Source organism: Trifolium pratense, linkage group LG7 (genome assembly GCF_020283565.1).
Source record: "Trifolium pratense cultivar HEN17-A07 linkage group LG7, ARS_RC_1.1, whole genome shotgun sequence".
Lineage (NCBI taxonomy): Eukaryota > Viridiplantae > Streptophyta > Magnoliopsida > Fabales > Fabaceae > Trifolium > Trifolium pratense.
Window position 1 is genome coordinate 53,429,106 of NC_060065.1, and position 17,960 is coordinate 53,447,065.

The 17,960-nt window shown below is 31.0% G+C and overlaps 4 protein-coding genes across 5 annotated transcripts; 2 read left to right on the forward strand and 2 right to left on the reverse strand.

Annotated features, from left to right (window-relative positions):
* Positions 1-2,265: 2,265 nt before the first annotated feature.
* Positions 2,266-3,023, forward strand: LOC123897628 (probable histone H2A.1). The gene is made up of 2 exons (XM_045948343.1): positions 2,266-2,543; positions 2,625-3,023. Exons 1-2 carry the CDS (start codon positions 2,334-2,336, stop codon positions 2,865-2,867), a joined length of 453 nt encoding a protein of 150 aa, XP_045804299.1. The 5' UTR covers positions 2,266-2,333; the 3' UTR covers positions 2,868-3,023.
* Positions 3,024-6,169: 3,146 nt separating this feature from the next.
* Positions 6,170-6,721, forward strand: LOC123899441. Its single transcript, XM_045950568.1, has one exon. It carries the CDS (start codon positions 6,345-6,347, stop codon positions 6,663-6,665), a length of 321 nt encoding a protein of 106 aa, XP_045806524.1. The 5' UTR covers positions 6,170-6,344; the 3' UTR covers positions 6,666-6,721.
* Positions 6,722-7,108: 387 nt separating this feature from the next.
* LOC123898428 (ACT domain-containing protein ACR9-like) lies at positions 7,109-9,764 on the reverse strand. The gene is made up of 6 exons (XM_045949373.1): positions 9,576-9,764; positions 8,667-8,879; positions 8,455-8,560; positions 7,853-8,204; positions 7,428-7,712; positions 7,109-7,347 (listed from the first exon to the last, which is right to left on the reverse strand). Exons 1-6 carry the CDS (start codon positions 9,739-9,741, stop codon positions 7,201-7,203), a joined length of 1,269 nt encoding a protein of 422 aa, XP_045805329.1. The 5' UTR covers positions 9,742-9,764; the 3' UTR covers positions 7,109-7,200.
* Positions 9,765-13,137: 3,373 nt separating this feature from the next.
* On the reverse strand, positions 13,138-17,712 carry LOC123897615 (UDP-glucuronic acid decarboxylase 6). Of its 2 annotated transcripts, none has more exons than XM_045948329.1 (13): positions 17,518-17,712; positions 16,923-17,037; positions 16,124-16,210; positions 15,944-16,031; positions 15,510-15,601; positions 15,288-15,352; positions 15,104-15,192; positions 14,619-14,696; positions 14,410-14,503; positions 14,072-14,138; positions 13,920-13,983; positions 13,789-13,829; positions 13,138-13,605 (listed from the first exon to the last, which is right to left on the reverse strand). In XM_045948329.1, exons 2-13 carry the CDS (start codon positions 17,010-17,012, stop codon positions 13,420-13,422), a joined length of 1,041 nt encoding a protein of 346 aa, XP_045804285.1. In that variant the 5' UTR covers positions 17,013-17,037; positions 17,518-17,712; the 3' UTR covers positions 13,138-13,419. The 2 variants fall into 2 exon arrangements, with proteins under 2 accessions (XP_045804285.1, XP_045804284.1); XM_045948328.1 differs by lacking the exon at positions 17,518-17,712 and adding an exon at positions 17,161-17,320.
* Between the last annotated feature and the right edge of the window lie 248 nt (positions 17,713-17,960).

The following is a 17,960-nucleotide window of genomic DNA, read 5'->3' on the forward strand; positions in this document are numbered from 1 at the left end:
CTACTAATAAATAAAAATAAATATTAACATATAAGATGTTGTTAGGTTCGTCTCGATGAGTATTTTCAAAATATCAATTTTTTATAATTTTTACTATTATACAATTAAAGATAGTCGTCAAAATTATGCATTGACATGCGTTTCTCGGTCAACTGACTCACTCATTTTGGGACTATATCATTCAAATAATTTGAGAACCAAATGATTGTATTAAGTGGTTAATAATATGCCTCACCTAATATTTTGTGAAAGTTCACTGTATGACTGTCTGTCTGTAAGGAGAATAAGAAAACTTTAATTAATAGTTTCATATTTAATGAAAAATTGGTTGGACAATACTATTTGACAGACGAAACCCCTCGATTTTCTTCTTATCTTAAAGTAGTTTTTCTTTCGGGTTTGACCAAGATTCTTTCCTTTCACTTTTCATTCGATTAAGCAATTGATCCAATCATTGACATTGCAAGTAATGTTTGATCGATCAATCAATTTTTTGTTTTTGTTGTTGATGTATTCATGTTATGTTCACCGGCACAACATAGAAAATCAAGATGTTCTCGTTCATCCTACAACTAGGGCCGTCCATACATATATTGGAGGCCCGGGTCTAATTTATCTGGGCAAATTTAGTCGTTCTTGTCCTACGAAAATAGGCATTAGGATAGCTAAAACAAACTAATTTAAAACGATATTTACGTGGGATTTGAGCTTCAATGCGTGTTGAATCCCTTAGATGATGTTTCAATTTTGATTTCAAGCTTTGAATGCGTGTGAAAAGCTTACCCCTTCGATTTGGATTTTTGATTGTGTGTTAATGAAATAATATCAATGAAGTTTTGTGGCCCCAATACTTTGGAGACCCATATATTAACCCATATATGCTTAAGGAGTGAAACCTTCCACAGAAACACCGTATTTTATGAGATTTCATTTTTTTTATTTTTTATTTTTAATTTTGTATAGGGATAAATAAAGTAACTTATTTGCTTATTCTATTCAATTTTTTTGGTTAAATTGGATTTGTTATATTTATTGGTTATGTTTGTGGATTTGATGTGAAGGAAGTGACGGATTTATGAATTTGGTGATAATGTGGTGATGGGTTTTTGGGTTTGAAAATTTGGTTGACGATGGTTAACAATTTTTGATAAAATTTAACTGAAAAAACTTATTTGGTAGACATATGTATAGTTAGAGGACTGAAAAGAAACAGTAAATAATTATGGGATAAAAATGATACTATTTTTTTGCCAGACTTTACTTACCTCACGACCGAACTTATTTGGTTCGATTCCTGGGTGAAACAATTTTTAGGCTAAACTTTACTTACCTCGCGATCGAATTCTGAACTACTAGGTCCATTTTCCTAGGAACCAAAACGTTATAAACAAAAAAAATTGACATAATATAGTCTACGATTTTATCTATAATCTTGTTCGTGGATCAGAGTATCAGGCCTTAATTAAGTCTGTCAAGTTAACTAAACACTAGGCTGATTCATTTTATTTATTCTTCATATATTTCTCATTCATTTTGTTTTAAGTTCGATCAAATAATCTATAAGATGGTTAACCTCTTTTTTAATATTATTTTTCCTCTATATTAATTTAATTACCCTTTTATTTTTATGAAACAAGTCCATATGAATGACAATTCTGAGACTGCACATTTTATCCGCTTTTAAGTTAATATTTTTTACTATATGTATTTTAGTGTAATAATGAATACACCAATAAGTAATTTTGTAAAACTACTATCATCTTTTTTTGATCTAAATATTCATCTTAATCTTGATAAAAATTTAAACATGTCACTTAATATGAAACGGAAGAATGAGCTCTACAATTTTATAAGTTAGTCAAAATAAACTAATTTACTGACCAATAATAAATTAGTACTAAACTTAATGATTAAGTCTTTGTCAAAATAAGTAAGTCAAATGAGCTATACAATTTTATAAGTTAGTCAAATAAGTTATTTTTTTTATCAATTATTTATTTTAAGTTAGTCAAATAAACAATAAATTGAATTATTTACTTTTCTTTCAAATATATATATACTTTTATATTATTTATAATCTAAGTAATTCTCATTGGTTCATTTTAGAAAACACGGATTGCCAAATAAGCAATCTTCAGCCATAGATAAGTTCTAATCCAACGGCCTAAAACCTTTCAATGCAAAATCCTACAACAAACTCTGACACTATAAAACCTTGCCATCACATTCACCATTTTCTTCATCACATTCGTCCTTCATTTCATTTCTCAGAGTTTCTCAAAACACAGAGAATTCTCAGCTAGATTCAATTCGAAGCTTTCTCTCTCGCAACAATGGAAGCAACCAAGACTAAGAAAGTAGGAGCTGGAGGAAGAAAAGGTGGTGAATCAAGGAAGAAGGCGGTTACCAGATCCACCAGAGCTGGTCTTCAATTCCCCGTCGGAAGAATCGGCCGTTACTTGAAGAAAGGTCGTTATGCTAAGCGTATCGGTACCGGTGCTCCGGTTTACCTCGCCGCCGTTCTTGAATATCTTGCTGCTGAGGTAAATTTCAATTTCAGTTTCGATTTAAATTTTCCCTCTTCTTTTTCAATTTTGAATCTGAAACCCTAATTTCATGATCAGGTTCTTGAATTGGCTGGAAATGCTGCACGTGACAACAAGAAGAATCGGATTATCCCTAGGCATGTGTTGTTGGCTGTGAGGAACGATGATGAGCTTGGAAAATTGCTTGCTGGTGTCACTATTGCTCATGGTGGTGTTCTTCCTAATATTAATCCAATTCTTTTGCCTAAGAAGAATGAGAAAGCTGCTGCTAAGGAGCCGAAATCTCCATCGAAGGCTGGAAAATCACCGAAGAATGCTTAGATTTTAGTTTCTTGTTGGTTTTGTTGATATATAATATCACAGTTTAGGCACATGTAATGTAGCTTAAATATGTTCATGTGTTTGAAGTATTTTACTATTTAGGATTTGGATCACAGTGAATCTTATGTAAAAGTTTGATTCATTAATGGAAAATATCTTGAGCTTGGTTTTAATCGTTTTTACACTATGTTTGTTTTGATAGATTTATTAGAGAGAGAAATAAAGAAGAGAGAAATAGTAAAGAAATAAGGTATTTCTTTAGTTTGGATAAAGGGAGAAATAAGGAGAGAGAGAAATTTTTTAGGTGGGTCCCATGCCAAAAGAAATCTCTCCTCAATAGGTGAGATTTGTGAATTGAAGGAGTGGAGAGATGCATTTTCCCACAATGTCCTTCTCCTTATTTTATTTTTTTTAGTTTTAATATTCAACTTTATTTTTTATTTTTTTAAATATGAAGGATAAATTAGTCTTTTTCATTTTTATTAATTTCTCTCTATTCATATTTCTACTCATCCTCTTCTCTATTTCTATTCATCCAAACAATATAGAATTTCCACTCAACTTCTCTCTTATTTCTATCTTTTTTATTTCTCTCTTCACTATTTCTTTCTTTCCTATTTCTTTGAACATCCAAACACAGTGTAATCTTTTGCGTAGAAATGTTATTTATGATTTTGCCTAAATTGATAATGGAACTTAAGTTTTAATTATTGATTTTAGATGTATGTACTGTAATTCTCATTAACTGTGATCTGTGATTTTGAGGTTCTGATCATGTTGAGGGAAATAATGAGGAATTTGATGTTCAATTAACTCAAATTATGACATGTGAGATTTTAATATCTAGACTAATATATCATACCGTAAACGATGGGGACTTGCTTTTACTAGTTTTGAATTTTGATGCGTGTAGGTGGTTCAGAATCGAGTTTCGTTAGATAGCTAATACCAAAATATCAATAAACTTCAAAAGTGATTAATTTCGCTTAAGGATCACAGGAAGTATTTTAGGTCATTTTTCAAATCATTGTGGTACTCGCAAAATACTATTGGGCCGTCGCACCCGATAAAATAAATTTTATAGTAGATGATCTAATAGATTTTGGAGGAGCTCTTACCAAAGTCATGTTAAAATTTAGGTTGAGCTTAATTTAACTTTATAAAATTGACTTTTAAAGAGAGATTGTACCTCACTTTTTTTTTGACGAACAATAACTTATAACATTTCATTATTCAATAAAGGAACAATACAAATAGGTAATGTCTCAAATTGATAGCGACGAGGCCAAGAAATGGCCGCCCTAGCAAGTGTATGGGCAACCATGTTCGCTTGCCGCTTGATAAACTTAACCATAAAGTTTGGATTACATTGCAAGATATTATTAATATGGCAAATAAAAAGACTAAACTCAGAACTACACATTTTCATGTCATTTCTCAACTAATGAGACTCTTAACAAGTTAGTAACAAAAGTGAAGTGAGAATTCAAAGTCTTTTCATCAATACCGTTATGGATAATTTTTTTGGACTTCTACAAGTACATCAATTTCGACTATTGTTTGTTTCAAGATTCTCCAATTTAACCATTTGTTAGGATAGGCAATTGATACTTGGAGACGATGATGAAATTGGCATTAGCCCCGTATGCTACTTTATTCTATGATATTCCGAAATGCACCCAAAAAATTGTTAGACTGTTTTAAGAGTTTTTTTTTTTTTTTTTTTGTCGAACACCTCACCGATGCACACTTAATTTAATCTAAGTTTCAACAAAAATGAAAAACAAATAGGTCACACAACTAAAAACAACACTACTCCAAACCGAAGCCTCGGCTAGGTATGTTGTTTTGGAAGTGGGTAGGGCACTAGTGGCTCTGAGGGCCGACAAATAACCAAGAAGATGGGAATCTGATGCTTAAGAACATGGTTAAGAATTTGTCTAGGATGTTTCGCATAAACTCAACAATAAAACAATCTAAACGGACAAGTAAAAAGCCATGACCACATAAATTAGTCTTTTTTAGGTAAGCGTAGTCCAAATTAAAAGCTTGAACAAATTTAGCTAATAAACGACTTTGATTCACCACACGCCTAACATGAATGAAACTAATAGACTTATAACTAGAACTTAAATTGAAGCAATCTTCTCCAATTGTTTCCAAGTAGATTGACACATGATGCTTGTCTTTGTTTCCATGTAGATGGTTTCATACCATCCATTTCTCCTTTATCTTATTGTTCCATTGATATTGAATTAAATCCCATCAATTTATGTTTTATAATTAAATTCATAGAATTAACTTTATAATTTATCCAACTCTGTATATTAAACGAGAATATATTCTCTCTTAAAAGTATACATTCACTCACTAGATCTTTTTCTACCAGTAAAAGTGTTGATAACATAAAAAATACTTCCTCCGGTCCTATATATAAAAAACACTTTGAAAAAAATTTTTGGTCATTTTTATAAGAAACTATCTTTAAATTTATTCTTTATTAAATAGATAATCTCTTGTATACCCTTATTAAATTGTATAAAATGCAACATATTTGAATGTTATGCATTAATTACATAAACACATTCCCAATGTTAGTTTTGGAATAACACATAATATTTTAGAATTTTTAATAAAAAAAATAAGCATAATTAGTATGTGTATTTTTTTCAACGTGTTCCTTATATATAGGACCGGAGGGAGTACTACTTATTAACAATATTATGTCTTGAATTTAGTAAAATAAAATTATGTGTTGGATCATTCATATAATAATTAACCATATAATAATTAAACAAGTCATTGGGCTCAAAATTGATTAATGAGCTTCATCAAAAAGGATGGATTTCTGGAGAACTCGGGTTCGATTTTTGGGTGGAACAATTTCTTGGTCAGACTTTACTTACCTCGTGACCAAACTCTGACTACTAGGGTCTCTTTCCCCTAAGAATCATAAGGTTATAAAAAAGATTCATATAATAACTATATTTAACATTAAATTTGTAACATTTAATAAAAAATTGTATTATATATTCAACTTAACAATTTTACAATTTTAACAATTTTAGCTGTTAAAATTGGACTATAATTTGTGGAATTTTCCTTTAATTCTTTAATTGAATTGAATGTCCTATGTTCCCCACCAGCCTGACCCTACAAAACCTCTGAGCTGATTAATTCAGAGCAACAACTAATTAATCAACACGTTTTTAACTATAAATAATTATCATAATTATTATGCGTGAACAAATGCCTAATACCCAAAAAAACCGTTAAACCAAAACTACAAGACTACCCACAAATGCAGTTGCGTCATAATGCAAGAAAGTTTTGTAAACGTGCTTCCACGCCACCTCTTTCTTCTAACTCAGTGCCACACAATTATATAACTTCTCACTCTATTCCACCAACACTTATATTCCTAAGTACTACTTAGGTTCTTGTTTTTGTTTATTTGTTTTTAATGATCAACTAATCATGTTTAGTCTTGTTTGCTTCCATTCATTTTTCCGGGAACTTCCCTATGCAACCAAATGGACGGTTCTATTGATTATTACTGCGGTGTTGGCTTCGTTGGCGCCCGGTGTGGCCTTTATGTTTGCAGTATCTCAATCATCAAAGCCATGTCAACATCATGAATCTGTGAGGATTCCTTTCGATTCTCCGACGGAGATGGTTTGCTTGCCGGAATATGCGGTGGTTAGCACTTCCCACTTTGATTTCTTCTTGCCAACTTTGTTTGCTGCTTTGGTTGTTTCTGTTTCTACTTGCTTGCTTCGTTCTGTACTCTCTACATGAAGATGCACATTCATTTTATTCATTTTTTTCTTAACCCTCTCTCATTCGAAAGGAAAATTGACTCTACTAATCCGGGTTATATGTAAGTAAAGTTTGATTAAGGATTCCTGGTCAGACTTACTTACCTCGCGGCAGAACTCTGGATTACTTTCCCCCGGAAAGTAGAGGGTTAATAAAAAAAAGTTTGATTAAGGACTGATAGAAAGTTTTATACTTTGAATTTTGTATACATGATTGTATTGAATTCATTCAGTTACTACCATGATAAAATCATTAGATGTTATTTTGCTAGAAAGTTTGTAAATTTAATTTGTGTGTTCTTGTACTTATCTAACATTTTCCAAGATTGATAGGACCATGGTAGATTTTACCTAGCTACCTATCTCCACATACATGAAATGCCTCTTCATTTTTGTTTTCAAGTATACATGGCACACAAAGCATAATAACAAGAATTTACAAACCAAACACTCAATGGCACATGAAGCACATTGCAACACTAGAGATGCTACATAGTGTATTGAAAATATACTATTTACCAATCCATTAATGTTCTCCTAACTCTATTTACAATTAGATTTCTAGCAACAATACCTGTTAATTGAAATTCACAGTTCTCATCCAAAAGAAATCTGTAAACCTCCCATTCACGATCTGATGCCGAATACCTTCCTACTTCAGCCTAACACAAAAAGGGAATTTATTTATTTGACAGTAGCAAAGACACTACAGAATTACTATCACATTTCTGAGTTTTCTTACCGAGAAAATGCAGATTCCAAGTGTTTTGAGAGCAAATGTAACATCATAAAAAACTCGAGGTCTTCCGTTTCCAGAAAGCTCGACTGGATTGGCGACCAATAGTTCAGTATCCGGGCCTCGGTCTGCAATGATAGCTCGCAACGGATGAAGCATTTCCAATTTCAAACGAGAACATAGTTCACCTTGCTTGTCAGGATCCAAAATCTTTTTCCCATCTTTCTGCTGAATGAATATGTCTAACTCACGATACCCCATGACATTTGGTGAAAACCGGCCATACGAAATCTGCTAAAAAAAATTCAAGCGTCATTAAACTACTATTATATATATAGTTGCCAGCGCAAATACAAATTCAATACAATTTCTATTCCGACAACTAATTATGTACCATAGTATGAATAATTATGGTGAAGAAAAAACTGTACCTTAAAATTTAGGTCTTTGAAAGTTCTCATGATGTCGTAATGAAGGCCCTTGTGATCAACACATTGAATTTGAAGTAGTGTATGAGCCGGGCTTAAGGAATTGTCTAGTGTTACATTGGCTTTCTTCAACTTTTGCATATTTGGGCTAAGAGATTGTGATCGAACTTCATTATCCGACAACTCACATTGAAATAGTTCCTTGGCTAGCACAGGAGACAGAGAAGAGATGCCATGATTATGTTCATACTCTTGTCCTGCCAATTGAAGTTCACATTTGATACACGAATCTGCCAAATCTGTGTTTAATCTTTCACATGTCTCATCCTGTCGCTTTCTTGTGTGTAGAAGTTCCCTATAAGAAAATGGAAGCAAGTATGGTTACTTAGCACTGACACAAACACCTGGCACATTACAAACACCAATACTTCAAAACTCAATAATAATTTGTGAAAATAAATTAATTGAATGTAATCACATGTATTGATGTCTTGTCTGCGTCGGATACCCCACATACATTTTCAATTAGAAGTGTTGGTGCTACCAAGGCAGTTATAAAAAACTCTACATTCTATATGTTGTATAAAATCAAAAACTTCACTCACATGTTATCTGTTATGAAAAATAGGTCCAAAACCTTGCCATCCGGGGTTGTAGTCACTTTCACCCTTTGAATTGTAAGTTCAAGCTCAGACAGGACTTTCGTCACATCTAGAACAAAATCATGAACAAAGGTATAATCAACACAATTAGAGATGAAATAATCAAAATGTATATACATATGGAAGATCATTTCGGGCGAAGATATTTTGATTACCGTGCAATAATCCTTTTCGATCGAGGCAAGATAACTTCAATAGATAAACAGGAGAAGATGTGGTGGGTTTCTGGACAAGATAAAATGAGGCTAAACAAGGTGGACAAATTGCCTGAAGACGGTCTTTCAGATAAGAATAACTCATAGGAAGCAATACAGATTGTGGAATAACCCACAATACAATGTAGCACCACATGCCATCAGTTGAAACATCTGGATAATATATTTGCAACACAGGAGTATAACGAACAATTCACCGTAAAGTTAGTAATATCAACCGTTGATAAATGAATATAGAGTCCATCGGATTTGCAAAAAATAAGTAATGGATATAACAAAACATGACAAAATAACACAACACAAATTTTTAAAGTATTGAATAACTTTTTGTTATATACGATATTTGGTGGACAAACAATTATTTTGGTATTTTAACAGTTTGTACTTTTACTTGAGACAAAAAATTACGTGAGACCAAAATATGAGTTTTTGTCCAATCTGCTCCTTAATTTGTCAATTGTTCTGTCAAATAAGCAATTTCATTACGTAGAATTGAAATATACTCCCTCTGATTTGTTATAAAAAAACAGTTTGTAGTTCATAGAATGTTTGAACTATATGATTCATAATATAAACTAGATAGATCAAATTTCAAATATTCTACAAACCTATAAAGCAAACAAAATTTTTCTTATAACAAGTAAATGAGCAAGTACTAACATACTACTACTGAACTATCTGATTCATAATATAAACCGGACACATCAAATATCAAATATACAATAATAAGCAATTTATTTACATAGAATGTTTGAACTATCTTATTCATAATATAAACGAGATACATCCAACATTCTACGGAAACAAACAAACTTCTTGTACAGGAGCAAGTACTAACGTACTACTTACCTCCTTTGAGAATGGAGAGACCAAAGTGAAGAATGAATCTACAGATGTCGCAAGCGAGACCGGTCTTGTCGGGACAATTGACAGTGATGATGAAAGGTTCACCGGGTTTGTTTCCTAGCTGAATTTGAACTGCGTCGTCATTTCCACTAGACAACAACCTCATCATATCATAGAATTCAATAATGTTTGTTTGAGATTATTATGTACTTTGTCTGCAACTACTATATATAGTTGTAGGTGTCCACGTCAGTGTTCGCGAAGGTACTTCAGTGAAACGTGGCTGAGGTAGAACAGGCCAACATGAGGATGATGATCATGATGTTGGTTTAGAGTTTAGACACTCTTTTATTTAATTTATATTTATTTATCACAATGTATTTATAGATAGTAATTTTTTTTAATTGAAAATTGTACATTTTTTATGATAAGCGATAAGTTATAAGCTCGTAAGCTACTTTGAAATATCGTAGTAATTTAACTATTTAATCTTTAGTTTTTGTTAATTTAACTATAATTTAAAATTAAAGTTTAAAATGTTAAACTAAAAATGAAATACTGTATTTAAATAAACTAAAGATTTTTTTTTTTTTGACAAAACTAAAGATATTTTAACATCTTAATAATAATACTTTGTTTTTTAAAAATTATTTAGAACATGATAAGTGAACATTTAAAAAAAAGCATGAAGAAAAACTAAAAATATATATAGAAAGACCAAAGTTCGAAAAAAAAAACTTTACAACTATAAATAAAATTTGATATATTTAAAGGAACAAAAACTTATTTAACCAATAAAATTAAGTTATAAATTAGGTGATCTAATACTGTCTATATTATGATTAGATTTTTTTTTGATAAAGGATACTTGTAAATATTTGATGTAAAACTTCCCCTTTATCTAAATCTAAACCTAACACTCTAAATTTGTTAACTGCATATTTGGAATATCATTACGATAGACTGACACACTTACCGTGGGAAGATATCTCACATAGCTTTGATCAATCACACGGAAATTATTATTTCCGAAAAATGCACAAAAGAGATTTCAAAAGCACTTCTATAATAAGAAATTTCAATTCAATAGTAACATTTCTGGTGAGAAAATATTTATATAAATGCGCGTGTAATAGTTTAAAATTTGAATGTGTATCTACACCTTAACTACGAACAATAGGATCGAGGACTAAAGCATTTTCTAAACCATTGCACATAAGAGGCATTCTTACTTAGGCACACACACATAAATTTATAAAATTAAAAGAAAAATAAAATAATTACATCTATCAAGATTATTCTAATCATTTTCTCTTTAATAAAATAGTCACATCGATCAAGATTATTCTAATCATTCTTACCTTAACCATGAACAATAGGATCCAGGACTAAAGCATTTTCTAAACCATTGCACATCAATATAGATAGACAGTTTATCTTTTCTTTGACAAAGATCCAAAAGGCAACAACATTGATCAATAATCCATTGTACAAGATTACCAAACTTTAATTCCAAAAGATCTTCGTCCGTTTATTCAATCGAATAATCTATCGAGGCAACAAAGACAAAGACAACACTATGGTTAATATCGAATCAAATTATACATTATATATTTTTGCTTCAGTATTAACCATAATGTTGTCTTTCTCTAGCTTATTCATGCTGCATCAATATATTTTTCATTCTAATAAACTAACAAAGATCTTTTAGAACAATTAATTAAGTTCATAACAATTGTAAAACTACCCCTTTTGGATATTTTCCAATGAGAAAGCGTGAAAGGTTTTTCAACCATACTCATATAATCCTAAACAATTTTGTTTTAATAAATCATATTGAATTTTCTACGCTTTATATAGTAATTTCCTACTTTCTTCTCAAGTAACCCATGTTTCTTTCATTTGTTTGTTACCTATTTACTTGATATTGGATATAGCAAAGGAAATTTTGAATTGAATGTATTGTGCTGATCTCTTCCCAGCTTGACCCTACAAAATCTCAACTGAAACAAGTACTCTTTCTTTTTTATTTCTTTTATTTTTTATAAACCACCTCTTTTTATTCCACAAAAAAAGCAAACCAATATCTTTTAATTATTTATTTATTGTAAAAAAAAAGCAAAATAATATCTTTTATCTATATATTGTCGATATTTTTTGCAACAAACAATATCTTTTTAATTTTTTTTTTTTGAAACAAATATCTTTTTAATTTTAGTTAACCTGTTTGTTTATTTTTTCTCTCTCCTCGAGTCTCTCTCATCTACTACTAATATATTAAAATCAATTACCATCAAAGTCACTAATTTATCCTTATTACTTTTAACTTATTACTATTAACACGTTGCAAATTTTATATCCTTCATTGTAATTTCACTAAAAATAAAAAATAAAAAAATAAAAAAAGAATATAAGACAAATACAAAAAAAAGATCAGATGCTTAAAAATAGAAACAAAACATATTATAGATTGCATAAAAATAGCAACAAAACATATTGATATGATCAACTCAATAATCTATTAAAAGAAAAAAGAGAATAAAATAGTCAATAAAAAAATATAGAAAAAATAAGATGAATAGACATAAAATTAGGAATATAGAAATAAAAACATAAACAATATCTATATATATATATATAAAAAGAAACATAAACAATATTTTTTATAAAAGAAAAACTATTAACTATTTATTTTTGACAAAATATAATATTAACTAATAATAATAATAATAATAATAATAATAATAATATAATAATAATAATACAATAAAGTTAATTACTATCAAATTTACTAAATTATCCTAAATATTCCTAATCACATTTCTAATTTTTTTATTAAAAAATATACATGAGACTATTATTTGTGACAAATATATAAAAAATTAGATAATTTATCATTGATAATTATCATCAAATTTATTCATTTCATAAATTTTACAAAAAATAGCACAATAATTTCACTTATATTTTAACAATATTATATAACAAATTTATAAATATTTTATTCTAAATAAATTTTCTACCATAATATAATGACAAACTTAAATATCGAATAAAAGTCAATGACCCGTGCGAATACACGGGTCTTTAAACTAGTACTTTTTTATATATCAAAAGAGAAATTTAATAGAAAAACATTTTTCATGGTTAAGAAAAATTGAAAATCAGACAAATCAAATCTATTTCTAACAGGGGCAGCCACATGCATGTGCCATGGCCATGGCATATGACTCTTAAAAAATGAGGTCTCAAACAAATATATACAATAGTATTAGTAAATTAGAGGGTGCAATAACAAGTCCAGTTTCTCTAAATGTAAGAAGAATGACACGTCTTAATAGCTAGAAGATATCTCACAAACCTAACAATCTAAATTTGTTAAATGCATATTTGGAATAGCGTTACTATGGACTGATACATGGTACCATAGGAAGATATCTCACATAGTTTCGATTTCGATTGATCGAGCAGTAATTATGATTTCCGAAAAACGCACATAAGAGATTTCAAAAGCACTGCTATAATAAGAAATTTCAACTCAATAATAACATTTCCAATAGGAGAATTTGGAAGAAAAAAGAAGAAGCAATCATATTGTATCAATTACAGAACATGGCCAAGTGACCCTTCCTGGTCCTACACATTTTTATCCAATGCTCTCTGCCATTACTTGACCAATAATAATAAAAAAGGAAAGAGTAAAAACAATACAACAAATTTCAAAGAATTTGCAACCATCCTCACCATAATGCTCAAAGTGAAATATCTAATAGTGACAAACTCATCCCAAGTATAATGATATCAATATCAATCATGATATGAAGTGAAAGGACAAAACCAAGTTCAGTTAGTTCTTCTTGGGAACTCCGAGCCTCAGACGGAAATCCTCTTCCATAAGCGGAAGACCATCACGCAACTTGACCTTTGGTTCCCATCCAAGCAATTCAGTTGCTTTTGTTATGATTGGTTTTCTTTGCCGAGGATCGTCCGGAGTGTTCTCCACCATTTTTATCTCCACATCTGGATTAATAAGCTGCAAAACCATCCACAAACCATTAACCAACTTCAAATATTTCACCTTGCATAGTATAAGGCCAATAAATTGGTATTCAAGAGTTCCTTTTTCCACTATTCAGAGGTTTAAGCTTAAATGTGATATACTAAGATAAAGATACATATTTGACATTCCAAAAGAACTAAACGGTTCAGAACTGACCTCTTTCACATTCTCAGCAAGTTCAGTCATAGTAAATTCACCTGAAAAAGTAATGTATAATCAATTCAAATTCGTACAACAGAAAAATCAGGGCACACTGCACATAAGAATCATTGGTATTGTAATGTAACCTGGGTTTCCAATGTTGATCGGACCAGTGTGTTCTCCTTCCATGAGACGAATAAGGCCATCAACCTAATGCATATCAAACATATAACAACCATAAATCAGCATTGTTATGCTATATGCAAATAAAAAAAGATGAGTAACACTTCATATATACCATGTCGGAGACATAGCAGAAACTGCGAGTTTGTGTTCCTGGAAGTTGGACTGTTAGGGGTTCACCACTGCAACACATAAGATTACATGAGAAGTAACGGTTAAGAATCCACTTTCAACATGGTGCACAACAAATTGTAACTAGTCCACTAAATCAAGGTATTCTGATTAATGATTCATAATTAAACTTAAAAATAAACAGCTAGTTATTCAAGCATAAAATTTATGTTGGTTATAAAGACCGAGTTTGCAGTATGACTGTTTGGTAGTTTTCTCATAGAAATAAGCCATGAGTAATTATTATAGTCAGCCATATCATAACATTATTTAAGGATTTACCGAATTGCTTGAGCGATGAAGTTACTGACAACACGCCCATCATCAATATTCATGCGTGGTCCATATGTGTTGAAGATTCTGGCAATGCGTATTTCTGTGAAAATATGGAAATCATTATTTAGTTAATAGTAGATTAAAAAATGAATCGGCAATATCCTATATCAATGAGGAGTTACTTGTATGGTGAAGAAAACATGGCATAACATTACCTATTCCATGCTGCCTATGATAATCAAACATCAAAGTTTCTGCCACACGCTTGCCCTCATCATAGCAACTCCGAACACCTGTTGTGAAAAATTCATCATATTACACAATATCTTCAAGGCTACGGGTATCAGTAAAACATATTATTTTGTTTTGAGGAATTCGTTAACATAAAATAACCCAAATCATGCTCGTCAAGATTCAACAGGCTAAAACTTGAAAAAAAATGACATCTTTAAACAAATGTTCTTCGCTACAGTTTGAAAATATATGGATGTGAAGGATCTTATCAAAACATAACTCAAAGAGAACATATATTCAAATGTTTAGCTCTGTACGTAGTTGAAAATATGGTTTGTCCATTAAAAATATTTGCGAAAAGTATAAAAACAAAATGATAATGTAAATCCGCTTAACTAATTGATAAAAATGAAAAGCCACTAAATAAGATTATCCGGTTTGGCATGCCATAGAAATAAGTATGTACCAATAGGGTTAACATTTCCCCAATAGCTTTCTGGTTGTGGATGCACAAGAGGGTCTCCATATACTTCTGAAGTAGAAGTAAGCAAAATCCTGTGAAAATTACAATCTCATAAAATCAACTGACATTAACAGTTTGACTATCAACAAAAGATTCAAAAAAAAGAAGAAATGAAGAAATTCCTAACCTTGCTCCAACTCTCTTTGCAAGTCCAAGCATGTTCAGTGTTCCAATTACATTTGTCTTTATTGTCTGTAAAGTTATTCCTTTAAATGTTAGATAATTTGTACACTATCTGAAGAATGGGTTCTGTATGCTACTTTTGTAAATGTAGCAGGAAGCAAACAATAAGCCTTTTAGACAGTTCACACAATCATGTGTACAGGCTAAAAAAAATTAAAAATCCTACCTTCACAGGGTTGTATTTGTAGAAAATCGGAGAAGCAGGGCATGCAAGATGGTAGATCCGATCAACCTCAACCAACAGTTGCTCTGTCACATCTACTCGGGGGAAAAGAAAATAAATGAATACCGAGCTAAAGACATTAGGAAGCATCATCATTCATGTTGTGTGAGTGCAATATCAATAGGCCAGCTGGTTTACAACGGTGCGTGATTTGCAGCCAGTTTAATATCTTATTTTATAACCAAAAAGCTTCTTTTGCATGCTTCATAGTTTTTAAGAACATATTTAAGACCACTAACAAGCTAAGATTTAACACCATAAATACAATAGTACATGCATAGGACACAAATCTTGACATGAATTTCAATTTTCATCTTATATGCAATAATAGAGTCAGGTTGGAGTTGATTGTTATAGAAAAATTGAAGAAATTATACCATGACGAATTAGCTCAAATCTTGGATGACCAATCCATTTTTTAAGGTTGTCTTTAGATCCAGTGAAGTAGTTATCAGCTACAATTACCTGAATAGCCAAACATCAAAACTTTGTCAAAGCTCTTGATACACTAGTAAATTTGAATACTTGATACATAGAAAGGAATAAGTCATGAAAACCTCGTTTTTTTCATTTTCCATCAATCTGTCAACTAGGTGAGAACCAATAAAACCAGCTCCTCCGGTGACCAAAATTCTCATATTGGACTGGTTCAAGAATGAAATGAAAAAAAACCATGATTAAGACTCCATAAATAATAGATCCTGGCCACAACATTTCTCTGGTAAACAAAAAAATTTCAATTGTGAGATAATACAATATGTTACATCATATGCATGGAAATGGATCCTCTCACTGCATTACATAATTCACCAGCATGGTAGACGGTTAAATCTGATACCCTCCCCTGAAAAAAAAAATCGTGATTTTCCATCTTGCCACTTAATCATAGGTGGATGGGGAGTCCTGGTCGAAAATTTGGATCCATTGTTGTGAGACTAAGTGATCATGAGTTTGAGTAATGAATTCAGCCTCTTATAAATGCAAGGTAAGACTACTTATAATAGAACTGCAACGGATCCACCCCTTCCCTGGACCACTCTATCGCGCGAGCTTTATGGCACTAGGTTTCCCCCTCTTACATATGCTAAGCATTCCACGACAACCATAATGTATGTTTTGACAAGTGAATACATTGGTAAAATGATGAATTCAAAGCAAGACCACATTCTGCGATATCTGAATTTCGATACACATGTTTCTCCCGGTAGAAATAAGCTCAGATAATTACTAAATGATATCATGCAATTAATGCACCAAGCAACAACAACAAAATAACATGAATTCGACATAACATGATTCAAGCAGAAAACCAAAATCACAAAGCGGCACAAATAAATGCTAGCAGGCAACATTCACCTGAAAGAATTTGGAAAACCGCAACGGAGATGGCTGGGGAGGTTGCTTTGTGGTTGTTTGTTGATCTCCATTAGAAGAATTTGCCGCCATTGTCAAAATCTCCAAAGTTCAATTCCTGAACCAATTTACAAATAGTCAATTCTCAGTTTCTCACACTATCATACACTAACAAGCTACTAAAATGTAATACACCAAATTATTCACACAGCTTCAAATCTAATGAAAATAGAGCAAAAACCTGAAAATGAAACTTAACCAAATACCAATCAAAAACCCTTAATCCCAATTATGGTACAGAAATGATCTATGATGAAAGCACCATTTTATAGAGAAAAAAAATTCTAAAAATTGAAACTTTTCCCACCAAACGCTAATTTGATACAAAACGTAAATTGATTAAATTAAACTAAAAGTGTAAAGAAGCCTTAAAACACACGGAAAGTTGAATTGAACAACAACATCATAATGGGTCCACAGTAGTGGCAAGAAAACAGAAAAATGTGAAATTTTAACAAACATTTTATAAAAGAAAAAACCCACCAAACATTAAAAATGGAAAAAAATAATTGAAGATTGAATTTTGATAGTGGATTACCTAGTGATAAAGGGTTTAGTGAAATGAGATTTGAGGTGAAGAATTTGTGGATCTGATCTGAGGTGGTGATGGTGGGAATGTGAATGAAGGATCCAAAATGCAAAGATTGTTTTTTTGTTTGAGGTTTTGGTATTATTGCATGTTTGATGTCGTGTCCCTTCAACGATTGTTGAAATTGAGACACCAAAACATAGTAGATTGACTTCACATGAAATGAATAATTTAACATTTTCAGAAAGAAAGAATGAAAAAAATATTAACAGTTTAACAAAAAAATATCACCAAAAAATCTTAAATATATTTTTATAATATTTAGTTTGGTTCAATTAAGATGGATGATCAAATATATTTTTACAATTTTTAAAATGTCAAAACTTAATTGAACCAATTAAATATTGTAAAAATATCATTTAATCCGTAACAAAGGAACCTAAGAAAGGTTG

Coding starts and splice junctions, on each gene's coding strand:
- LOC123899441 (XM_045950568.1), top strand. CDS start 6,345: ATGTTTAGTCTTGTTTGCTTCCATTCATTTTTCCGGGAACTTCCCTAT.
- LOC123897615 (XM_045948329.1), bottom strand. CDS start 17,012: ATGGCGGCAAATTCTTCTAATGGAGATCAACAAACAACCACAAAGCAA. Junction 14,139..14,409: donor TTCATCGCTCAAGCAATTCG/GTAAATCCTTAA, acceptor TATGTGTTGCAG/TGGTGAACCCCTAACAGTCC. Junction 13,830..13,919: donor GATCAACATTGGAAACCCAG/GTTACATTACAA, acceptor TTACTTTTTCAG/GTGAATTTACTATGACTGAA.
- LOC123898428 (XM_045949373.1), bottom strand. CDS start 9,741: ATGATGAGGTTGTTGTCTAGTGGAAATGACGACGCAGTTCAAATTCAG. Junction 7,713..7,852: donor TCAAAGACCTAAATTTTAAG/GTACAGTTTTTT, acceptor TTTTTTTAGCAG/ATTTCGTATGGCCGGTTTTC. Junction 7,348..7,427: donor TTGGAATCTGCATTTTCTCG/GTAAGAAAACTC, acceptor TTTTTGTGTTAG/GCTGAAGTAGGAAGGTATTC.
- LOC123897628 (XM_045948343.1), top strand. CDS start 2,334: ATGGAAGCAACCAAGACTAAGAAAGTAGGAGCTGGAGGAAGAAAAGGT. Junction 2,544..2,624: donor TTGAATATCTTGCTGCTGAG/GTAAATTTCAAT, acceptor TTTCATGATCAG/GTTCTTGAATTGGCTGGAAA.